General features: G+C 33.2%; 3 protein-coding genes across 6 annotated transcripts in view; 1 reads left to right on the top strand and 2 right to left on the bottom strand.

The window, feature by feature from the left end:
* Positions 1–152: 152 nt before the first annotated feature.
* Positions 153–8,167, bottom strand: LOC123307915 (neuronal acetylcholine receptor subunit alpha-3-like). 2 transcript variants are annotated; one of them, XM_044890401.1, is made up of 8 exons: positions 7,851–8,167; positions 3,723–3,895; positions 3,069–3,113; positions 2,373–2,482; positions 1,737–2,128; positions 1,288–1,440; positions 662–837; positions 153–444 (listed from the first exon to the last, which is right to left on the bottom strand). In XM_044890401.1, exons 1-8 carry the CDS (start codon positions 7,960–7,962, stop codon positions 274–276), a joined length of 1,332 nt encoding a protein of 443 aa, XP_044746336.1. In that variant the 5' UTR covers positions 7,963–8,167; the 3' UTR covers positions 153–273. The 2 variants fall into 2 exon arrangements, with proteins under 2 accessions (XP_044746336.1, XP_044746337.1); XM_044890402.1 differs by lacking the exon at positions 7,851–8,167 and adding an exon at positions 5,276–5,324.
* Positions 4,297–10,096, top strand: LOC123307916. Of its 2 annotated transcripts, none has more exons than XM_044890403.1 (3): positions 4,297–4,683; positions 6,157–6,318; positions 9,903–10,096. In XM_044890403.1, the coding sequence occupies exons 1-3, from the start codon at positions 4,425–4,427 to the stop codon at positions 9,998–10,000; spliced, it is 519 nt and encodes a 172-aa protein (XP_044746338.1). In that variant the 5' UTR covers positions 4,297–4,424; the 3' UTR covers positions 10,001–10,096. The 2 variants fall into 2 exon arrangements, with proteins under 2 accessions (XP_044746338.1, XP_044746339.1); XM_044890404.1 differs by having other exon boundaries at positions 4,298–4,683; positions 6,196–6,318.
* Positions 10,097–10,388: 292 nt separating this feature from the next.
* The window catches only part of LOC123307806 (follistatin), a 61,873-nt gene continuing 46,572 nt past the window's right edge, over positions 10,389–25,689 (bottom strand). The window contains exons 3-7 of one of the 2 annotated variants that reach the window (XM_044890245.1): positions 17,163–17,363; positions 14,667–14,891; positions 14,157–14,378; positions 13,229–13,455; positions 10,389–11,477 (exon numbers count right to left, since the gene is read on the bottom strand). In XM_044890245.1, the coding sequence (XP_044746180.1) occupies positions 11,457–11,477; positions 13,229–13,455; positions 14,157–14,378; positions 14,667–14,891; positions 17,163–17,363 (896 nt within the window). In that variant the 3' untranslated portion in view covers positions 10,389–11,456. The remainder of the gene's footprint in view (positions 11,478–13,228; positions 13,456–14,156; positions 14,379–14,666; positions 14,892–17,162; positions 17,364–25,689) is intronic. The other variant, XM_044890246.1, reaches the window with a different exon arrangement.

Here is a 25,689-nt window from a genome sequence, read left to right as displayed (position 1 = left end):
CATCATTATTTAAGGCCGTGGACAAAAAAATTTTATGTCAGTATTGTTGTTACTGCTTTATGTTGTCTAATGCTGTGCATTATGTTATCTAATGCTTTTAGAGGTGCCCAAGTTTCAACTTTCAAAACTACTAAGATTTTTTCAAACACGTATTCGCCTAAAAATTAATTTTTATTAACATCATTTACAACAATTCATTACTAATTATTACAATAATTACAAACTTTGGGAAATGGCAGATTTTACAGGCTTTATATGTAGATACTTGGAACTTTACGGGAAGAAAGAGATAAACATTATCAAATAAATAAGGAAGTAAACCAAGAAACAAATTCTATCTAAAACTTTTGCCATTATCAACCAATCTTTATTTTCTGGAGAATTGCTGTTCTGGTTGTTGATAATGTTGACTTCGTCTTCTTCACTCTTCAGTGGAGAAATACCCTGCAATAAAATTGTTTCAGAATGGATTTTTTTAACATTTTTTCATATTTTGTAAGAAACAATCAACTCGAAGAAATGAAGCATTTTCTGCCTTCAAAAGACCAATTATGAACCTGTTGAGTTTTGGCTATTGCTAATAGTAAGTACTTAAAAATATTATTATATATCTTGAGATATGTCAGCTCCTCATTAATGCCTATAGTATATGTTCTTTTACCTTGATTGAATAATCATTCAGTAGAATAATCTCTCCAGCTTTACATCCAGTAAGAATCGAAACTGTAGAAGAGACCCATCCTGGTGCCTTTGGATTTCCCTCTATAAGATTCCTCAAGATAACAGTTAGTACTATGGTGAAACAGGTCAGTAGAAGAGAATCCCTCGCGTATGACACTATGAAAGAAATTAATTGTTAATTTTTGAGTAATGCTCATTATTTCGATAATCTTTCGAACCTATGAAATCTGACGCTTTGAAATGTATAGATTTCGAAAGGAGAATTGATAAAACTTTTTATCTGCCGTATTGACCACCGCACTTTTTTAACATATAATTATTTTTCGATTGACTCATCTCCGTAGAACTCCTGTGTTAATAAAACTTGATATTATATCAAGATTAGATTGAGTTAGATTAGATGCAACACTGTATAATTGAGTTTATTGGTCTGAAATCTACAAGTGTTTGTGGTGGAGTGACAGACCTGCGAAAGTCTCGGATTTGTAAGTTCAGCTAATTATTTTTTTAATTGAAGGAATTGAATATTTATTTGGATGACTCAAAGGAGTGAGAATAATAAACCTTAGTTAGAAATTTTCAGCATTCATTGCAAATTCAACATACCCAAATATGGAACATTCCTTCCATGAGTTGGTACCATCCAGGAAACGTACTGAAGATGCAGGAAATGAGAAACTAAATTGACGAAGCACAAACTCATCCTCTCTTGTTTAACTGGCGGAATCCAAAGAGACGTTAGCGTCATCAACAGTAAAACTGAAAATAAACTTCCATCACTTATACATGACAAGATTATAAAGGATGGGACAGAACGCTTAACTGGAGACCAAAGTTAAAAAATAACGCATGGCTAAACTACCATTATACCAAAAAATAACAATAACAGAATGTCAAATTCGAGGCTAATTTTACGAATTTATAGTTGGTGATACTTGGTGTAGCTACTTTTTAATGGTGGGTTTTTGCAGCAGCCTTTTCAAGAACTAGAGAACCATTCTAAGTGGTAGATGGTGATTACTTCAATAAAAATCTACTTTTATCTATATTCTCACCTACTGCTGGGATGACGATGGTAGATGCGTGATTTGGAGATATCCGATTTATAACGAGTGTGTATTCCAGCGAGGGAAAAGTGCTGTTTGGACAACATTTGTATTTTCCAGCAATTCTTTTCGCATTGATAGAAGCCAATTCCCAGTTCCCGTTGAGCTGGAGATCCTCCACTGTGAAAGCAGGCTTTGCGAGTAATAGATTTAATTCTTCCCCGGTGTGTATCCATGAACCAAAACGTAAAGTACATGTCTGACTATCGTAGGGGAATTTCAAAAGGTCGGGTATGCACAAGGCCTCATGTCTGGCTGTTGGTACACATGCTATAGAGCCTTTATAACTTAAAATACAAGTTATCTCATCGATTATTCCAGAATCGCCAGATTGATCAGCCCTGAAAGAGAGGTATTATTAGATGAATGAAACAACTAGGTGATTTTGTGCCAAAAACTCGAATTCAAATTCGAGATTGAAATACTGCAATGAGGACAGACCTTAGAAAAAATAATGTACTCAACTCAAGCACTTGTTAAGTGCAACTATGTATTCATTTAAATTTTCTCACAATACCCAATGGATGTGGAACGTAGTAAGTACTTTGAAGTTTTAAAGCTGTAGAATAAATAACATATACTTACTTGTTGTATAAAGATAAATCAGGTACCCACATCTCATTGTTACTTATGTGTACCTGTTTTATTCCGTCGAATTCATTTGGATCCCATTTCAGATGTTGATCCATCCAAAACTAAATGCGAAAAAAGTATTTAGTTAAATATCATGTAAAACTGCGAATTTCTATATTTATTTTTTGGTGGACGAAATTTTGGTATAATCAGGTTTAGTAGATTGACTACCTAAAGCTAGAAAGTTGAATCTTCATAAATCCCCGATAGATACGATAGACACAATATACAAAATATTAAATGAAAAAACAAAATGAAATTGAATGGGGTTAGATCTATAGCCTCAATTTGGGGCATAGTGAGATGAAGAATTTTATTTAGATATGTTCGAAAATAATAATAAAAAACAATATAGAAAGTTACATTAATTTTTTTTATAATTGTTGAAGTTTTCAAAGGAAACACAAAAAAAGGTAAAAATATTACATAAAACCATTGAGTATTAATTGGGTTAATACTTTGAAGTACTTATTTTTCGATCATTCAATTCATTTTTATAGATATTTCATTCTACAGTTCTCAAATATAATGATACATCCTTTCTTCAAGTTGAAATATAATAACACAGTATTAAAACTGATTTTGGAATTTGTCCTTTCTGGTTGAAGGACTTACCTACATTACACCATAAACACTACATTTACTCACCAGTGCCATCCAGCTATCCACAGTTAATGTTGCCGTTGTTTCCTCCTGAAAAAGCAGAACTAGATGATCTTGCAGTGAAACTTACACATATTTTTTTTTTACTATAATTTATCGAAGTAGTACTAAGCATCACTAGGGTTTTCGTGAAATTATGTTTTTATTCTATTTTTTAGGTATTACTGCGCTTTCTGCTAGAAACGTACTAGATATAAAAGCTGACCAGCAGAATCGTGTGTGATTTGACACCCTTCGAGTACTTTCGTACTAATAACTGGGTTAATAAATATTTAGAAGTAAAAGGCTCGGGCAGGTTAATTTTAGTTCTTAAAATTACCATATGGCATAAAAATTTAACTTATGACGTCCTTCATTCTTACACGGTCATATAATTCTTATTTTATTATCTGAACAGAATTGTTATGTAGGTAGGTACCAATTCCTCATTCCATTTGAGAAGAAAAAAACTATTATGTCGCTCTGTAAAAATGAATGACGTTATAAGTTTCGAATGGTGATTTCATTTATTAATACTAAAATTGATCTGTTCCAGCTTTTGCTTGAAAACGTTCAATAACGTAGTTATTTTTAAATGAGACAATTTTAGTCATGCATTCTCACATTCAGAGTGGGTTTTTTCAACCAGTTTACACTTACATAAGTGAAGTATTTCATTATCAGCTTCACTGTCAAATTAGTGGTTATATTGCTATTTTTAACTGGTCGTAAATCATAACCAGAATAATCGCAGAATAGATGATCCCTAAGTTTCTGCTCTGGAAGGTTTTTTCTCGTGATTTTGCAATCATCATCGTCATCCCCTGCGTATGCTATAATTGAAAACATTAGGGTTAGTTAGTCCGAGAGTTGATATGAGTTCAACATTCAATCTTTTCAAATATTTTGCAAAGACGGAAGAATGGCAAATAGCACGGAAATTATACACATCAAATAAACGCACATCTCTCATTATTTCAGCGTAATCATATTACATACATAGGGTGTATCACTACTATCATGAATTAAAAAGGTAAATGTTGAACCCAAATCATATGGTGAAGTGTTTCATTCGAAAATTTTCAATTTTTTTGCCAGTAGGTACTTCGAAACTATCCAACCTATTATTGTCATATTTAGCTTTATCAGTGTCAACCATGTTTTTATCTACAAAATAGTTGAACCCATAGGTCAATTGGCCGCCGATATAACTCTATAGAACTGATTAACTATTAAACTTCTTAAAGTTATCTTGTTGATCCCGCGATCGAAATTATTCCGCTTTAAAAATAATAATCAATGGTGTTTTCATTCCGAACATTAGTGAATTTGATGTAACCGACATCGGTGCAAAAAATCGAAATGTTCAAGCAAACTTCAATAATTATTCTTATTGCAATAGGCGTTGTATTGTCTAGGAGTGTACAGAATGATGTGAACAATGATAATGCTGTACTTCTAACAAATCAGGTACCATCACAGACGGTTAATGTTACACTGAAGGCATCAGAAAATATCACTAATGTGCAGAATGGCGTAGATAACGTTGGTTCTTTAGGCGTTTCTACCGAATCAGAAAATTCGACAGTTATTGGAATACCCGAGAACGCTGTACAATATTGTAAGTAAACAGTGACACATTTATCCACAAGGAACTCAGAAATGTAGAATGATCTAATTTTCCAAAAAACGTTACTCACTAGACGACAAACTGCTCAATATCCTCGCTAATCTTAGCTCGATGCGATGCTACTCTCCTTACCTACTTATTTTTATTCAACTTTTTTGTTTGACAAAATTTCGATACCTTTTCACATTCCATTTTTGAAACGCCTGAATTATTTTATCAGATCCGTTCATTTTCGAATAAGTGGATGTTTGTCGGATATCTTTTTAACGACAAGGAAGAATAATTTGAAATTCGTGGTACCAATGTGTGTAATATCTATTATCGAAATATTGTCTTATTTCAAATTTGAGACACACTGTAACATTTTCTCGAACAAAAAAAATCAATTTAAAATACTAATCGATCTGCCCTAGAATGTTTACAACGAAAAAACCGAATTTATTCAAAGTAAGAAACTCGTACTGTATATCGACTGTATGTGAAGGAAGTTATAATAACCTCAATCAGCGTAGATGAATAATTATCTCCTATCTCAATGACTATCTGATGTTTTCAGGAACATAATTTATATAATTCGTCGTACCATTCTGTAACTTCGCAATCTTGGAAAAAAACATTACCAATGAAAACCTAGTGCATGAATATTCATTGAACTCGAACTTGACAACGTAGTTCTCATGTTCTCAATTGTGTACTTGAATTTCGATATCATATGTATGTGGCAATGAGAACATCCATCTTTTTTGCATGCAAATATCTTTTTCGGCATGAATGACATACAGGCTTTCCCAACCAAGACAAGCTAACGAAATTGATTTCCATAAACCCTTGAGATAAGGGGTTTCACTCCAATTACATTTCCATAGCACCTCAATTGACTATTGAGGGTCGAAGAAACACATATTTTGTACATGTCGAGCTGGTACTAGTGTTTTCATACTTTCGTTGGTAACAAAAACCTCAGCTGCATCTATTACCACAATATTTTCAATAATTTTTGAGAATAGCAGATGATTTGTGATAATTATTACTGTACCTACTTGATATAATATGGCGCAAAAAAGATACTTAGATTATTGGTGGTAATTTGAAGGCTTAAAAGAGTCACCAGTAAGCATCAGAAAAAACCGGTCAAAAAAAAGTATGGTCTCTCCATTTCGATGAAGCGAAATTTATATGAAGTGGCTTGTTTTGAAATTGAAATAAGTACCTACCGTTCGAGTGCTCTAATAACTTCATTATTATTTCTTTTTACAACAGATAACTTGATTGTTCTTTATAGATGCTTAAGAATTATCACGCATTTCTCAAAACAAAACACTAATTCAGATACCATCTCTCTTGAAAAGAATGTCAGCTCTTCCATTTCTGTTTCATCCGACAACTGATAAGCATTATCGTATGACACAGTGTATTTGTCGAAGTTGAAAATGAATACAAAATTAGCTTTCATATTTTTCCTAGTACAAATAATGTCGATTTTTTACGTTTATGGACTACCAGTGACAGTCTCCAATTCGACCACGGTGAAGATAGAAAATGGTCTGAATATCGATGGCAGTAATAATACTCTGAAACACACGTCGAATAGCTTAAATACCATAGAAGAAAAAATACAGTTGAGGAGTGAGTAGTTAGATTTTTTGTATTTGCACGCATTTTTAATTTTCAGGAGAAATGTTTGTGAGTTTACCTGTTGATTCCTAGAGAATCTAGAGATTCTATAGAAAACATTTTTTTATCTGTATAATTATCTGACAGTTGCTAATGAAGTTACCTATGTTTTCATTATTTCAAATGTGTTTTCTACCAGTGAGTTATGGACCCTCCAATACCCTCCATACATTGAGTATTAAACTATTGAACACCTATAGAGCTAAAGCGACAACTAAGTGAAGTCAACAAAGCTCTAGTTCATCAATCATCTCTTTAATAGGTGGAACTATAAAGATATACAGGTTTTTCCTAAATTGGAGGTACAAGCGAAGAGGGAAGATTCCTTAAGTAATTTTAAGAAATTAGAAAAAAAGTCTCATAAACATGGGATTGAAAACGTTTAATTTTAGAGATACAGGGTGTTAAAGTTTGAACTTCTGGATTGGTATCAAAACAAGTTGTGAAAACACATTCATTATTAGAAATACTGAGTTTAATTTGATGTGTCAAAACTAACAATTAATTTATTCACCACAGCTTACTAAATGAATTTTTATGACAATTTGGATTTTTCTGAGAATTTCGAGAGAATCGTTCAAGATATTTTTCCTCAAATAGGTAGCATATACGACAAAACTACAAGAGATCATAAAATTAAGTATAACAACAAAGCTTCTCTTCACAATTTTTCAAATTAACATTGGCTCACCAAAAAAAAAATCTGGAGGAATGTAAGGTAGAGTATTCCAGAAAGAATATCACCCTGTAGATTTGTTATCGAAATCGGCATGTCACATGGTGTGAATTATCAATTATAATATTTATGCCAAATTTCAGTTGAATATCTCGTGAATTGTAGATGCTATAAGAGAAAAAGATGAAAATAATTCTAACTTTAACACCCTGTGTCGAAAACGAACAGTTGCGGTTAAAATACGAAAAATTTTCATTGATTCCTTTGGACAAACTTGACATGTTATAAATTTTCTATGTTAATATTTTTGCGGCCGATCAAACAACTTATAATTTTTACTTATTTTTTTTTTCTCTTCATTAAGTCAGTAGTATTTTCTAAAATATTCTTTCAGCGCATTATTAAAAATTGTTTTTGAATATTTTTTATACAGTTTATTAGATTCGATAACAACTCAATGCTGCTTCTTCAGCAGCCCCCAACTATTCTATGGTAAATTATATTTCATTGATTTTTCTTGTGTATTTTTAAGCAATTCAAAGAATGTTTTTCGGCCGAGAACGTGGTCATAAGTAAAACATTTTTTTGCGACAACCTCATGTAGGTATCACATTCAGCGCGTATAAGTTTATATTACAGCTTACAAGCTTTGAGCATGAGTCTAATAAATTTACGGTTGCAATTTTGAAAAGTGAAAATCAAATTAGGTATTTCGAATAGATATTTTGGGAATAATGAACATTTGTGTGAAAATTTGAAACTTCCTCTGTTTCCAATTTTAGACAATGCGAATGATCAAAGAACTCACCAACAGCAAATAACGCACAAAATATGAAAACTTTCAAGCACATCTCGTAATCTCCTGGACGACTGTAATGAACATCTCGGTCATTCCAAAATATTGTAACTCGAAACCACATTGTTCATAACGCCCCCCAATCAATCATCTCATTATTTCTCATTGTCGAATTTTCGATGAGACGATCAGAATTTCACTGAATGCGAGTACATCCAAGTCCGCCGACTCGTATCCGATTGCGAGAAGATTAAATAATTATTGCATTTTGATGATACCTGCCAGGGTACTAGGCATCCGGTTAATAGTTACCAGTAACTATCGACAATTATGGATGGTAAATAAGCATGACCGACTCTCTGTTTCATTGGAACGTGCATCATTTGAATTTTTTAAAATTCAGAATGGAACAGAAAACCTTCATGGGCTGAAGTGGGATTTTTTTTATGATGTAGCTATCTGGTGGTAAGAGTCCACAGCAATAATTAATTTTATTCCAATTGTTTCGAACAAGTTCTCGACTAATTGATTGCATCTTACTTGAAACATGAGAGAAGCGTGAATATAATAAATTTAACTGTTGGGACAGAATATGCTGTCTGTTGAATCAAGTCGACACGATATGAAAAACTTTCATGAAGCACTTACTTATTTTCTTTCGGAAAAAAATTATTCCTTGCAAAATGTTCTGCATGAACTGAAATACAAAATGCCTCAGATATTCAGGGATAATTTTTGGCCTCTGTAGACAAGGTGTGTGAATTAAATGTCCTTAATTTGCTCAGGACAAAAGTACTTCAATTACTTGCAATGTAGAAAACCTTTGTCGGGAGAAAAGTTTTTTTAATTCAATTTTAAAGTCATAAAGCATGTATGATACTGGAAAATTTTTTAAAATAGGTATTAGTTCATTCGTGAGTTTATTTCCATAAAATCACAAATGAAAAAGTTTTCCATGGCACCTATTCCATGTCAATTCTAAAATAATTTCAATCATCAACTAGAGTTATGTTGCAACTGAAATAATGATGAACAATTTTTTTAACGATTGTAACGTTTTTCATACCTACTTCTCAGAATAAAGAAATAATGGTCTGTCTCCTTAGAAAGTTAACGTATAATTTATTTCTCAGTTTCATCTGATGAAACTCTTGAATTACTGTTGAAACATCAAATCACCATAGATTTCGGAGTACAGAATTGCAGTACGTGTTTTTTTGGACCTGGTATAATTTTTTATGCCTTGGGAGGAAAATTCAAATCGAAGTTTCCCGTGTGCGTCCATGATTTTCATGGATATTTGAATTGAACGGAGTAAATCAGCGTTTTCTATATATGGGCTGAGTCTTTGCCTCGTACAAATATTTTAACAATAGATTCTTGAGGTCAGAAGAAACACTTTTTGCCCTTAACATTTTTTCCGAATCAGCGAGGTTTAAAAGAGGCTGTTGAAAAACCATAAAACATTTATTTTTATTTCTCATAAACGGTTTCATCGAATGAAATGAATTTCGGAATATAGTTTTTCATTTATGTGATGAATCTTTTTCGAATACAAGATATCGCCTACTTCAGTTTTCTCATTTATGACCATTATATACCAATTATACCATACCAAAAATGCGAAGAACCCAACTCTTGAAACTAAGTTGGACGCTATATACCCGCTAATGAATATTTGAACTTTTTGTAAAATAAAAGTTTTCTTTATGTTTTCTCGTATAATGTGGCGTTTTCGAGATATTTGACATTCAAAAATTAAAAAATATCTGTGAAATTTTTGAAATTTGGTACCTTGGCTGAATTCAACTCTGTTTAAAAGATCCACATATGTGTAGTGTCACAGATTTAGTTAGATCTAGTTAGTCTGAAGATAATTTTGTTTCTCCAAAGGTGGCATAGCTCATTATGAAAACTTAAAATGGCTATATCAGGGCCGAATCGGAAAAAATGGTATAGGATCTCAAGGATATACTGTTAAGATATTTGTACGAGTCAAATACTCACCCTGTATAAACTGCACCAGCATAAAATAATAAACACTGATTTTTTTTTTATTTGCAGCTCTAGGCACGAGCTTCGAGACACTGTTCAAGAGACATGAGCAAGGAATTGTTGCTGATAATTTCGGAGGGTGCAAGTATTGTATTGAATCGAAATAATAATATGAATTTGTCACCAATATGTGATGTGTAATGTTATTGTCTATTTGCGTACTGTAATATGTTAACTTTCGAATAAATCTTCCGTATGAGAAACAGTGCTTTTCATACAGAATGTATTCTCAAAAATATCTCGCTGAAGGTTTTTTAGTTTTGATTTTTTTTCAGTTTAATATTCGATGTCAATAACAAGGGAAATTCAACCTAGAGATTCTAAAACTTATTATATTTATTACATTTCGAATTTTTCATAATGAGATGGATTTTTAAGGACCCTTTCAGAAATATTGTGAGATACTTTTGCTACTTTTAAATTTAATCATTTGAGGTGCCCGGAATTTCCATAATTTTTTTCTTTGAAGGAGTTTCATAGGCAAAAAGACTCTTGTTCAATTTAGTAGCAGTTTTTATTCGAATCTAGATATTTTATAATAATAAATATATATTTAATAATTTAGCCAGTCTAATCAAGGTGAATAATATGAAAACTCCTTATAATTAACAATACAAAAATAGCAGAATATAATCAATACTGTACAGAAAAGGCAACAAATAAATAGGAAAATTTGAACAAACAGTAAACAAGTCACAAAAATAAGAAAAATATTCAGAACAGACATAGATCGAAGGTACAAATAATCTCTCTCTTCATCTATTTCCACGTTAATCAGAATCAACAGATCCTCTTACAGTCATGTCGTTGACTTATGAGTATTATATATATTTTCAATATGTTTGTAGTTGAAAAAAAAAATTAAAATTCCTACATATTTCGTTTGGACAACGAGAATAGGATGCGATCAATACTTTGATTAGTAGATGCCAGAGCGAGAAAGTCTAACTACCAAATATCAGTTCATATTCCAATCTAAAACAGTTATTGGAGCTAAATATTTCAACTAAATTTCTGTAGATATGACAACCATATCACATCATTTACACCCGCAATGTCCTATATAATTTATACGCCAGGATTCAAGCTCAGGAGTTGGTTTCAAATACCTCATTCGCTTCTAGGGAATTCCTGATCTATTACATGTTTCAAACTGACATTCTAAATTTCTTTTAACGATCCATTTCAATTATTAGATATATCAATAACAACATTTTCTATAAATAACACATTCATTACAATTTCTTAAATTTTAAAGCTACACTCGAATATCCTATAAAATTATACGTTACAAAAATTTCAAAGTTAAATACTAAATTTCAGTCGTGAAGAATAAGAATTGATTCTCAGCGAAACAATCGATTGGAAGATACGAATTAGACAAATTTTCTACCAAAAACTTTTTCGTGAATTTATCGAAATTGGGTGCGAGCATTTTTTTTCAAGAATATTGAATCAGTAAGTCTTCTCTGTTCCATATAACATTGATGAAGTTTCATTCAGATCCTCTGAGAGTCTTTGGTTTCAAATTTCCCTAATAACTATGGATACTAGAGCTTTTGATCAAGTGTTTAAAGCGCCATCCTGGAAAAGAAATTAAAAGTTATTATACAATATCATAGGAATATGTTTGCCGACAAAGAATATTATGAGAGAAAGTGGAATTTTTTACTGAACATTAGCCTTAGCCTATACTAAAACTGCTCAAAAACTGGGATGGATGATTTGCGTACATGTAATAATGTACAGGGTGGGCAAATTTCGATGTTTTAGCACTACAGCTTTTAAACCAGTGGAGATTCTCATCAAAAGAAGAAACCATAAAAATATTGTGAAAAAAGGTTTTTGACCATTTTCTATTATTTATATTGATACAAACCATATGATGTTATATATTTTTGAAATCAGTAATAAAATTGAAAATTGAACTGAAATCTAGAGTTCCCATTCAAAATACATAACTTTGGGTCATAGCTTCGTAATTAAAAATCCTGCCAAAAAGGCAAGCACGCCACTGGATTCTACTTAAAAAAGTGCCTGTATAATGTTCCGATTTCAAAGCGCCATTTTTCGAATTTTTGTTTATAACTCGAAAACAAAAGAAGGTGGCCAAAAATTACTACTACTCTTGTTTGTTTCTCAGAAAAAGAGAACGAGAATGGGGTATCAGATTATCTTCTATGGTTTAAAAGCTGTAGTGCTAAAACATCGAAATTTGCTCACCCTGTACAGGGTATGTCTTTGACTCGTACAGATATTTTAACAGTAGATTCTTGATGTCAAAAGAAACACTTTTTACCTTTACCATTTTTTCTGAATCGGCTCGGTTTAAAAGATACAGGCTGTTTTATCGAATCAAATGAAATTCGGAATATAGTTTTTCATTTATTTGATAAATCTTTTTCGAATACAAAATATCACCCACGTCTTCCAGTTTTCTCATCATGACCATTGCGTAACATAAATATACAAAAAATTCAAAGAGCCCAAGTCTTGAAACAAAGTAATTGGATTCTATCTAAATGAATATTTTTTATATTTTCTCGAATAATGCGCCGTTTTCGAGTAATTTGATGTTAAAATAAAAAATATCTGTGATATTCGAAAAATTGGGTACTTTGGCTGAATGCAAGTCACAGATGAGTAGTGTCATAAGGTCAGCTTGTTATTCTGAAGGGAATTTTGTTTCTCCAGGGGTGAGATAGCTCATTATAAAAACTTGAAATGGCTATATATTTTTATCAGGGCTGAATTGGAAAAAATGGAATAGGAAAAAAGTGTTTATTTTGACCTCTAGAATCTACTGTTGAAATATTTGTCTAAGGAAAAGAGTCACCCTGTATAAAGGCATTGAGTATTGAACTCAATGGTCAAAATGAGCTATTAAATTGGGATGCTGTTAAGAAGAGACTTCGTCGTGCAGTTAACCATATAAACCGATCCTCTGCCGTAGCTGTATACGAAATACTGCGTTTTAAAAATGCGGTATTATTAATACAGAAACTGTACTGTAACTGTATATCAAATACTGCATTTTTTAGTGCAGAATTAGCAATGCAGAAACTGTGCAGTCACTATATCAAAAACTGCATTTTTAAAATGCAGTATTAATACAGAAATACTTCAGTACAGCAACTTTCTGTGCTGCATTCATGCAGGCACTTGTAATGCAGTATTTGTACAGTTGCTGTATATTGTGTTTATTGGGATTGCGCAGAGTTTCTACTAATGGCATACATTCATTCTTGCAAAAGAGCTAAAGCATGAGTTTTCTGTGTTTTATTTCATTTCAAACATCCCTACGCCTTCAACCCTCTACAGAGAAATCTACTTACACATTTCCCGCTGTACTTAGTTTCTACAACTACGCCTTTCGTGCAAGAATCTTGCATCATGTGACACCAAGAGTGATAAGTAACGTCATTTGTTCCACAAATGGGACCGTGCATTTGCCTGGGGCGACAGTTCAAATTGCAGGTTGTACAGCGGGGTAGGCCAGTTTTGAAATCAGTCAGACAGGCCTGCTGGTCCCGACATCGTACATTATCGCAAGTTGCATTTGCTGGAAGAAAGATCAGACCTTAGAATTTCATTCGCATACCTACCTAAAAAAATCTGAAATTTTTAGTTACTTTTAGTTCATGAGGAATAATTGTAGTTTTTCCGTTCATTTATTAGATACGAGGATGTATTGATATCTAATTAGCCTAGACCAGTTCCATGAATAAAAAAAAATATTGCGTTATCATAGCAACGAACAATAACTCATTAGAAGTGTCAGTGTGAAGTTTGAGGTCAAAAAAGTAAACCAGAGTTACGCAATAAATTAAAAGAAAGAAGATGTCCACCGAATTGTGAAAATCGAAAAATTGGAGTATCGAGCCATCATCAAGTATTTGAATGGGTAAAGAGGTAAGTAGATTTACGAAGATATGCTTAATACCGAAAATATCGATGCAGTTCATGACATGATTTTATCAGACCGTCGAATTGGGCTAAAGGGATATCTGAAGCACTGAATATTTTATACGAACGAAAATATTTTGATATTTTGTTTGGTTTTATAGTAGGCTAAGAATTTTTGAATATATCCTCGTATACCACTAGGCAAATACAGCAGAGAGGTATTCCTCGACACTATAATAGGAACCCATGACTAACAATTTTTTCACTTCATATTTGAATTTTTTTACGTTAATTGATCTGAGATTAACGTCCATATGGTTGTGAAGCTTGCTTAAGTATTAAAATTGAAAAACTCACCTCTGCAAGGACCTTTATAGGCCAAGGGTATGGCTCTTCCCACTCTGCAAGTCTTCTGTTTCAAATGGCAAGCACTGGGATAGGTGTTACCATCGATTCCACAGACCTGACGTCTTTTCGGAATTGCTGGGCAATTGAAGGTGCAGTATACACAGTGGGGACTCAGATTCTGATCTAGAACGCAGTGTTTGCCTGATGGACAACTTATTCTATCACAGGAATCTGAAAGAATGTAAGGATTCTTTGAATATTCATTATTCAGGCCTTTTCTCCTCAGTAATTGTTGGTATGTATTAATATTCATCTTCAAAATAGCCTGAAATGAGATTCCCACTGCCCGATTTTCGATTTTACGTTTAAACATATACAGGGTCATTCTTTTTAAGCTCACCATTCCACCCTGGAAATGAATTTCATGCAAATATCTTTTGTAGTTTGAGTGTAATTTTGGGCGAGGTTAAGAAAGAATGCCTTTGTATACTTAGGTAGTGAAATTCAATATTAACTTACTTTGGCAAATACCATTGTAGGCAACCGTGAGAGAGGGCGTCTTTTTTCGGCATGCCCTTTTTTTCAGTCTACAAATATTGCGATAACTTCGTCCGTCTGATCCACAGACAGGTCCTCTGGATTTGAGTTTGCCTTCCTTGCATCTTGACGAACAAACACATTTTGGGACACCCTTTCTCAGCACGCAGGTCTTATCTGCATCACATTTGACATCCTTACAAGAGTCTGGAAAAGAACACTGCAAATTATTCATTTCACACTGAAATGTCTCGTATCTTTGGCAATCTTCAAAATTTTTGTTATGTTGTAGTTTTTACCCTTATTCTAGAAGTCAACCCTATACAAACATTTGAATTAAAAAAAAAATTCAAGCACAATTTCTATCTTCAAGTGATCTTTTATATCATACTGATATTTTTTCAGATGAGATGTAAGATAGATATTGTTCTTTTTGCAACTCCTATCGCCACTGTTACTTATTGAGCATTATCTTCGGTATTTTTTCAATCCCTTTTTTAATCACCCAAAAAAATTCAAAAATGTATGGACTGAAGCTGGAAAAATCTGAAACAATTGATAGTCGATTCTCGAATAGCCCCTGTAGTGATACAGGTAAGATTCGTGCTGAAACAGATGCAGTCAGACAGGAAATCGACAGCCATTCATTGCAATTTTACTGTCGAAGCAACGGCTGGAGGAAGTCGATGAAAAAATAATGTAAAAGGAGAATAGAATTAATTTACATGAGACTTTGTGGGAGATCATCGGGTGGTTGGGTATCGGCAAGACGATAATTGAGAGTACGCTTACGCAGTGACCGGCGCTTGTAATTTTCTGTAATTTGAAGTGTCTACAACGACGATTTCCATTCAACTTGAAGAGGAAATTGTGCATCACTTCCCATTCACTATTCGCATCCTGTTAGGCAGGTCTAAGAAAAAGCGACACTGGTGGATGTGGGAGTGATCATCATGCGATGTGATTTTTTTTATTGAATGGAGAGTCATGCGAGGGTACACGAGAGTTTCCCCCTCCCTTGTATATTTAATCGTACGAAATATCCCAACAATTACTATGGTGAATAATGGTAAAGTCTAGGTACTAATAGATTCGAATTTCCATAGTCACCGATAGTTTCTAATTCTAGAGTTTCATTGATTGTAACAAAAAAGAACAGTCACAGCTTCTTTTTTCATCTCAAAGTTTGAATTTTTCATACAGAGTGTCCCGAAATTGATGCAACAAATTCTCAATAACAGTTTCTGGAGACTAAATAAGGATATCTCCATTTTTGATTTTTGCCATCAGGTTCCCTCTTTCGGGGTTACTGCAAGTTTTATGATATGCGAAATATCACTTTTATAGAGTCGAAATGTCTTTGGCAACACTAAACATTAAGCGCTCATTTGAATTCTTTGAAAATTGTTAAACCGTTAAAAGCCCATTCTATTGAAAAATTTTCTCGCTTCTTGCAATTTCTCCATGGAACAAAAGATTTTTGAAAAAATAAAGAATGTGATGAAAGCATTCAATCAATGGAATTCTCCTTGTTTATTACTTATTTTGCGTTTCATAAAAAAAAGAGGCAAGAAAGTTTTTCGATTGAATTAACGATTTGGTTAAACATGGTTAACGCTCGGTGGTTCCAAAGTCATAGTGGCCCAGTAAAATGTATCTTAAGTGGGTCCATCACCAAAATAGGTAGAACTATGAGATCAAAGATTATCTATAATCTTTGTATGAGATAAAACATAATTTTTAGGGGCGAAATTCAGGAGGCTGTGACTTCGAAAGGGGGGCTCCTTCATCTCAAGAATCTGTGACCAAATTCTATTGCATCAATTTCGGGTCAACTTGTATCAATACACAATCAGTTATACAGGGTCTCTGTAAATAAATGCGAAGGACATAAAACTATACATAATATGAAGCACTAAGTAGATGTTATTCACACAATTTTAGATTCCATAACTTTATTATTAGGGTTTGAAAATAACAACCCCTTATAATTTTTCTTCTAAAAACTGTTTTCGTGGAATAGATTTTGGAAAAATGAAGTTCTCTTATGGTTTTCCATTTAATTCTGGAGAAAAAAAGTCTGTTGCAAAATTTCGATTCGATACTTTACTTGGAATGAAGTTATGAGATCTAAAAAAATTGTGTGAGTACTTAGTGCTTCATATTATGTATAGTTTTAGGACTCAGTGTTTTTTGAACCCTTAAAAAATATTTAAACTGTCAACTCGCCATCGCCTTCCAAAGGCTGTATCTTGGAAGGGAGGCCGATTTCGAAAAAAATTATAGGAACTACTCCTGCTTATTTTCATCGAGGAATCATCTCCCTAAGTCCTTCGCATTTGTTTACAGACACCCTGTATACATTTTACCCAACTGTATACCACTTGAAAATCTATTCGACAAATCAATAAAATATGCTATAGATTGCAAAATTTTTCATACAAATATTACTAAATATTTTGAACAAATTATACGGACCACTTCTCCTACCTTTACAGGAAACACAAGGAACTCCACCACCTAAAACTCTCCAAAAAAATAGGCTTCCGGAATCCAGATCATCAGCGGACCAAGCAGTGTAGACAGAATGATCAGCACAACAATTTTCTTTGTCACTTTTCTCGTACAGTATTTCGGTGCATCTACCAGTGGTTGACATCGTGGACCAACAAGTTCCCGCTGAAATAAAATGGAGAAATCGTATCAAGATAGGAGAGTTCATTTTGGATGGTAAATTCATTATGTTTTCACACTGTAAGACAATGAAATAATTTATTGATTTAATATTGGAGGGTTTGATCCAATCATAGACATAACCCTAACCCATGGGTTTAGTCTATGGATCCGATGAACTGGTTATAAACATTTTCAGGGCTACTAGAGCATTCGCCAATTTGCAACCGAAGAATAATGAAAACAGATCTGACCCTCTGAATGAAAATAAATATCTGTAAATCAGTACACTCATCAGTAATTTATAATTACTTCACATTCTTCACTACAATCCTGCCTCAGTTATAAAAGTAGTATTATATTTTCTCTGAATTCCATGTCAACTACTTTCTGTCATCATCAACTTATTTGGTAAAATGTATTCCCTCCTTTTTCCTACAATCTCGATCTCCTAAATAAGTCGACTGGAGCGAAATGAAGGATATTTTTTAAGTCTGCTAGGTTCAAAAGGTTTATTCTTGTAAATTTGAAAGATTATAGGTACACCTATATACAATCAAAATATAAAATAAAGTGGATTTCAATTTTATTATTATTATTTTGTTTTTTCAGAAAATCAAGAATAATGCTTTCTTCGGCAATTACCACATAAGTTTCTTGAATTATTATGACGTCGAATAAGCTATTCGAAAAATTTATTCAACGACTACCTCTCTACTTAAACTTCCACTTAATTCTTTCCAGATACGAGCTGAAACTGAAGAAGAACTCGTTTCGCTCCTGATAAAGGAAAGCTCCACATATCCAAATACGTTTATATTAATTTCCACTCGAGTCCTGATCGTATAAGGAGAAATGCTAATGAAAACAGGAAGGTTAACTGAACAGAATGCTCCCAACTAATTGAGTGGAGACATAAAATCTTCTTGAAGCATTTGCTTACTAGATTCCGATATCATTTATTGATCCATTGGTTTATGACTTATGATAGATTCTTCATTGAAACGGTGACTCTATGGAATAGTGGTAGACCAGGTTGCTGAACCTGGTTAGACGATGGGTTCAAGGCACTGGCGATTTGTTTGTTTTTCTTGTGTGTTTCAGCTCTTTTTGTACCTATTCAACAAATTTTCTGTTGTAATGGTAGCATTTCAATGGTGTTGAATATCATGGTGGAACGATCACCGAAAGTTGATTTACGCGTGGAAAATTAAACAGCAAAAGGAAACCCTTCAACCACCCTGAATTATTGAAAAATCTGTGAATCGATTTGCAATCAAGAACTACGAGTATATAAAAGCGTATAAAGTTACGAGTAACATAGCAAGCTGTCGTGGAAAATGTAATTAAAATATACAGAGTGATTTGTGATCAATGGACCCATCAGTCAGGGGATAATAGAGGACCATGAAACAGAAATGGACACCCAAACATCTCTTATGCCTACTAATTTCTGACATACTGGATTTCCCGAAAATCATAGGATAGTTGAAGCTCTATAATTTCTGAACTGTTGAATCGATTTCAATAATATTTTGAGAGCTCATTGTTTTTGAGGCATTCGAAAGAATCCACATTAAAAATCAAGAAACAACAGGACCGTACTAAATCATTCATTTTGTCATACAGGTACCATGCAAAACATCACTGTGTACATAAAAAAATTATTGTCACGTTCTTGAAGAAAAGGAAAAAGTATTTAGAAATAAATAATTTTTTTTCGGAGTAGAGCCATCTGTAAAACAAATTAACTCGATTTTTCAATTAAAAAACGAAATATTCCTCATATTATAATTCTCGAAATAATTGATAGATTTCAATGATATTTAAAACTATACTCCATTCACTTTTATTTTAGCATTCGGTTGGCCATGGAAATTTGAAACATTTCACTCTGTATAGTACGAAAATGTGGGGTTATGAAGCTTGCCAAAACATTTTTGGGTTTTAAATCAACGCTATGTTGCCCGTTCTACGTAAAAGTTTCTGTTATCACGTATTTTATCACAATGTCGAATCTCTTCGGAAAATATGTGACGAAGATAATTGAATTTTATACAAACTGATTGAAGGCATACCATATCCAGTTATTTGCATCGAAAATACAAGAAATCAGTATAATTTCATAATATGCACTAGCTTGAGGACAGTTAATGTTCGTTATCTTCTTTGGCTTAAGTTTGAATACTTTACATCAGTTGTAGATTTCAAAAATATTAACCCGAAGATGAAAAGCATATGATGCAGTGGTTGGGAATGGGTATCTCCCGAAGTTATTAACAGATAATTACAAGAATGTTAAATTCTTCAACAAAAATCATCTTGCATCAATATAAGTAAAGGGAATTAAAGGAAGTTTCAAGTCAAGATGAACTTCATCTCTGAACAAAAATTTCACATGAATAAACAATTAACAGGACAACTGGCGCGTATTTGTAGCTGTCCATCTTAATACATTGATATAATAATAATAATTAGGTATTTATTGGTTCCTTAAGACATTTACAATGTATAGGTTAAGTCAAATGAAAAATAGAAAAATCAATTTTCGGAAACTTATTCTACGATGACATTATTCGAAAATCCTGTAGTAAACTTTTCGCATTAATTCACTCAAACATGAAATTCTCGATTGCCACCACTTTTTTGGGTCTCCCAATAGAAGGAAATTCTTTGTCATCCTCTTCATTCACAATCTTCAGCTAAAATATAAGTCGTTTAGATTCAGATGAAACATACATATTTGAATGAGCGGACCTGAATTCTAAATAGCACTGAAATCCTGTCTTTTTTCTCAATCACCTTCGGCATTTTCGTAATAAAAATTGATATTAGTTGTGGCAACGGCGTTATGTTATTAACAACATTTCATGATGGCCAACCTTACCCCGTTCTAGTTACAAAACTTGAGAAAATTATTTCATGGCCAACCGACTGCTAAAATAAATATGAATGGAGTATATATTTAGGTATTAGAGAGGTTTTAAAAAATGCTTCGAATGTAAAAGGTATTGCTGAGTCTTTGATTGGATTATCATAGATAGGTTAGGTTAGGTTAGGTTAGGTTCAACCGACTGCTAAAATAAATATGAATGGAGTATATATTTAGGTATAAGAGAGGTTTTAAAAAATGCTTCGAATGTAAAAGGTATTGTTGAGTCTTTGATTGGATTATCATAGATAGGTTAAAAAATATAGCTTTGTCTGTATATAATTCACATTTTCTCTCAAACATATTCGGAATTGGCTTTTTTTGTTTAGTGGTGATGAGAAGGTTTCGGAAATTTCATGATTCGATCTTTCAATAAATGGATAACTTCATCAAACAATTTTTATGAGAATTTAACTAACAAAAAAATAGACTATTGGAGTAAGATCAGAAGATTGCCCTGGCCATATTCTAGGACCTTTTCTATCTATTCACCGATTTGCATACTCTGAATAGAGATAATTTGTCACTTTCACTGAAGAATAGAGCACCATACTGTTGAAAAATTACTCTTTCCAAAAAATCAGTGCTATCCCTTAGAAATTCGATCTCTCACAAAAGATATTTTTTTATCAATATACTAAATACTAAATACAAATTTTCAACTATAAATCAGTGGAGGAAATCAGGACTCAAATCAAGCTTCTTCCCTGGGGACACAAATCTGTCAAAAACCTCGAAATTATAGTCGGCTGCAGGCTGAATTGAGTCCTAAAGCGGCTAATACTATTTGTCCATGAAGTACCTCAGCTTCACTTCGAATAGCACCTCATCTTCATATCAACAGAATTCAATTTCGGAAACTATCGCGTCTAAAACAAGTCTCATAAATTATTCATAAATATTCGAATATTCCTTGCTAATGGGATTCCAGAGGATGAAATAAGTTTTCCTTCAAATCCGAAACACTTGCCTAACTTCCCTCATTCTTATTCATGGGAAATTTAGGTGTTTTTCTCTTTCCTCATCTCCTTCGATAATTCATTTGGAGTGTTTTCACTCTCAGGTTCTAGGAATTCGCTGTACTCCTTTTCGATTATGGTTTCTCCCGCTGTTTGTGCATTTTTTCCATTCTATTCTGTAGAAACGACGAATCACAGGACTTTCCACAATAGTAGACCGAATTTGATATTAATAGAGGAGCTTTTTAACGTTAAATTAATTCGAAATATGTGATCGGGCTTCAAGAGCAAAATAAAAAATTGTTTTGTATGGTCTAACCCTGATGTTATCCATATTTGGTAATTTGGCCGAACTATGGATTGATCTGAGATCTCATCTAGATAAGTATCTACATATCTAGTATCCCCAGTTTCTGAAATTTCCTTTCATTTTACACCATCTTATATAAGTTCATAATGAAGAGTATTACTGGTTTCCTTGGATTTTGGGTAGTTTTTCCTCGACTTCATCTAAGAAAGGATTTCGAAAAAAATGTTAACACGTCCATCACCTCCTGATGAATTCATAATTCTTCAGAGCTGTTTCGTTATGTTGGACTTGAATTCTTGCCAGAAATTGAGATTTCAAAGGGAGTTTGATTTTTCAGTTCATTATTTGAATAATAAGAGTTTATACCAAGAGTTACCTATTACCCACTTTACAGGAATGGTGCATTTTCACAAAATATCCATTGAAATGTTTTGACTGACTTGAGTCAGTATCACTAAGATGCTTATAACATTAAATAAACAGTCGAATGAGATGAGTGTCTGAAAAATACTTTTTATCCAAGGTATGAAGATCTATCAAATGACGCTTCTAAGAAAACAACTCAAACTGGCGCGTAGAAAATTCGGCAGTGTTTACTTTTCCAGAGAAGCGCACACACAAATGTTTACCTTTTTTTCGTTTCGATTGTGGGCGTATTATTACCTGTTTTCGACAGAATTCGGTAGCCAGACCAACAGAAAACAACTTACCACCAAAAGTGTGAATTGAAAACAATAACTAATGTCGTGTTTCGGCGTAAACCTTCGCAAGAAAAACCCGAATGCACTCAAGGTAAACAAAATCCGAATAATTGTTGCGATTTTTTTACGATCCCATAATTCGGCGTATATTTCTGAGTTTTATATACTTTTCGGACATAAATATTGACCGAAAGACGGGCAAATTCACCCATCTATATAATTTTTATGGCTCTTGCCAGACATGCAATTAATTGAATCAACATTCAAAGTATCTGACATTTATTTTTATCCTGAGGGTTTTATGCGCCGGAGCAGAGGTAAGACGTTAATTGAAGATTTGTGAACGGAATGCAATAAGGAGAAAAAGTTTTTTGGGCTTGCGTAGGAGGGAAACAGACGTTGAAGTAATCTCTGAAGAAATATCAAATATGTTTAGTTTTCTAGGAATTATACAGTGTGGATCTTTGACTCGATCAAAAATTTCAAGAAATGATTTTTGAGGTCAGAAGAAACCCTTTTTTCTTATACCACTTTTTCCGATTTGGCCATGATAAAGAGATATAGCCATTTTGAGTTTTCGTATAGAGCTATGCCACCCCTGGAGTAACAAAATTCCCTGCAGAATAACAAGCTAAATCTATGATACTACACATCTGTGGATATTTATTTTAAACAGAGTTGCATTCAGCCAGATTACCAAATTTTTCGAATATCACAGATATTTTTTATTTTTGAACATCAAATTACTCGAAAACGGCGCATTATACGAGAAAATATGAAGAATACTTTTATTTTACAAAACGTCCAAATATTCATTAGATAACGTCCAGCTCAGTTCAAGAGTTGGGTTCTTAGAATTTTTTGTATTTTATGGTCCGTAATTGTCATAATGAGAAAACTGGAAGACGCTAGATATCTTGTGTTTGAAAAATATTCATCAGATAAATTAAAAACTATAGTTCATAATTTATTTCATTCGATAAAACAGACTGTATCTTTTAAATCGAGCCGATTCGGAAAAACTGCTATAGAAAAAAGTGTTTCTTTTGACCTCAACAATCTACTGTTGAAATATTTGTACGAATCAAAGTCTCACCCTGTATATATTTGGGGAGGCTTTTTTTTCAGCAGAAGGTAGAAGTGGTCAAAATGAAGCGTTTCACCAAAAATCACACCTATACAAAACTTTCAAAATGACAAAGTTGAAAAAAAAATTGAAAATAATTACTGAAATAATACGACCTTAGATCGTTTGTTAGCTGAATTATAGTAAAGAAGTGGGAAAAAACTCATGTCCTGATTCGACCATGTGATTTCGTTTAGGATATTGGTTCGTTCGATATTTACGTGGTAATGAAAATGGAAACTTAGGATTGCCGAATTGTTCTCATAATTTTTTAGTAACTTACACGATTTTATGAAATGGCTCATTTCGATACCAACTGACAGAAGAGACTTAGGATACAAGTGTAAAAAATAGAATAATACTTCAAAATCTCACCAATAAAATTCGCCTAAATTATTCACGAATTATTTCACAATGGGCATCACAATTTTCTTGTTCGAACATTCCAACAATCGTCGTAAAAACGGGACGAAATGGGGAAACATCATAGCGCTTTTTCAACATAACTAACATAAGAACTTTCTAGAAACTGCTTCGATTTTCTACATTTTTTTTCACTCTTAATTGCACGATACCACAATTATTATTATACTCAAAAGTGACCTGATGCATCTAATCCGATGAACTTGGTACTGAACCATTCATTGTCCAGCCATATGCTTAGGTTTTGTTTCGTTTTTGCGATGCCGGAGTCACCTTTCACACTCCCGTACTTGAAATTCAATCAAATTTTGTCGAACTTCTAGGGTTGTATCTCAGCCATCTTGGATATTTTATAAGGACAATTTGTGGTTGAACGACTTATTTTGATGAGTTCTACCTTATGTCAAGAAAAACCCCCACCTTTGAAAACACCCTGTATATTATATAATTGTATATCAATAAATATTCATGTATTCTATGGAGAAAGCTTTTTACGATTTCTTATATCAGATAAAACAGATTTAGGATATTCCGGGGAATGAAGAAATCGAATAAAAAATAGGGTAACCATTTTGAAATGAGATTTTTTTCAAGAATGATGACACTTTTGTACGAATTTGTTTTTTTACACCGTGACATAGTGATCACCCTGTACAAATTGTAGGCACAGTCTCTTTACCTGTGGCCTCCCATTAGTGAAGTAGTTGTCGAAGAACTAACATACTTTTTCAAGGATTCACCTAATCCGATCACGACTATTAGGAATCTTTTTCCCAAAAATTTTTACGAAGCTTTTTTTAGTGGAAGCTAAAAACACCGCTCTTGTGTCGGCATATTAATGGCACGTGTTGAATGTAGGGATCAGGAAGATGTCATCGATTGAATTCCTGCTGTCATCCGCACATTGAAGTAGTCATAAAACCGAATTTACGAACCGGTTACATAATCTACTGTTATAAATTCGAACCGTTTGTCATTTACGACTACTGGATTATTCGCTAAGCGAAATTTGCATACATTTTTCGGTCACGCGAGTCGAAATGGGATAAATGTGTGGGAGTAAGTATATGGTACGTAAGTGCATTTCGTTGGATTTATAACATAGTAGTATTTCATGAGTGTTTCAGTTTCAAACAGAAAAGTATGAATTATTCCCTGCAAGACAAACAAAAATTATGTGTTTTCAGGTTACGGCTTTATGAGGGGTTTATCATTTCCTTATGTTATGCAATTAACTTAGTTGAGGTATTCCAATATAATTATTAGTAGTACATATGTAGCTTGAAAACAGTATAAACTTATAAGTTTCTACTGTTTTCAGTTCAATAGAAATATAAAAATGACTCCCAGACACTGCTAAAATGATAACCTGTTTATTTACTATCTGAGACAACTTCTCTCACTTGAAGCACTAGTATACAGAGTGAGTAAAAAGAAACGAACAAAATTCCCCACTTGTAGGAGTGGAAGGTGGTTCAGTTTTTTATGTGGCAACACTATAATAGTTGGGGAGCCGAATATGCTAAATCGGGATTTACTCAAACTTCGTGAAGACCTAGTGGATTTTGTAGATTAGATGATAGAAAGAAAATAAGGTTCTATGATATATACACTTTCAGCGGTGGGGAAAGCGTCTGCAGGTCAGGTGTACATACTCGAACGTGTCAGATTAATATACTGTATATGCCCTACGTGTCTCCGATAATAAATTCATGTTAATCTGACATTTTGCGTAGTGGGGCTAACCGTACAGAAGAGTTGAAAATGATGGAAAATTTGTTATTTGGAACATGTCAGATTTTTACAGGATATGTTATTTGGACTAAAAGCAAGCTACTTTCAGAGGGACTTATAATTCGAACGTGAAGCAAGGTCACAGCG

The sequence above is a fragment of the Coccinella septempunctata genome, chromosome 2 (genome assembly GCF_907165205.1).
Source record: "Coccinella septempunctata chromosome 2, icCocSept1.1, whole genome shotgun sequence".
NCBI lineage: Eukaryota > Metazoa > Arthropoda > Insecta > Coleoptera > Coccinellidae > Coccinella > Coccinella septempunctata.
The sequence above is the reverse complement of the archived record's forward strand: the minus strand, read 5'-3'. Positions and strand labels throughout refer to the sequence as shown.

Coding starts and splice junctions, on each gene's coding strand:
- LOC123307916 (XM_044890403.1), top strand. CDS start 4,425: ATGTTCAAGCAAACTTCAATAATTATTCTTATTGCAATAGGCGTTGTA. Junction 4,684..6,156: donor CGAGAACGCTGTACAATATT/GTAAGTAAACAG, acceptor TATTTTTCCTAG/TACAAATAATGTCGATTTTT. Junction 6,319..9,902: donor AGAAAAAATACAGTTGAGGA/GTGAGTAGTTAG, acceptor TTTTATTTGCAG/CTCTAGGCACGAGCTTCGAG.
- LOC123307915 (XM_044890401.1), bottom strand. CDS start 7,962: ATGTGGTTTCGAGTTACAATATTTTGGAATGACCGAGATGTTCATTAC. Junction 2,129..2,372: donor GATTTATCTTTATACAACAA/GTAAGTATATGT, acceptor CCTCTCTTTCAG/GGCTGATCAATCTGGCGATT. Junction 1,441..1,736: donor CATCGTCATCCCAGCAGTAG/GTGAGAATATAG, acceptor GTTTATTTTCAG/TTTTACTGTTGATGACGCTA.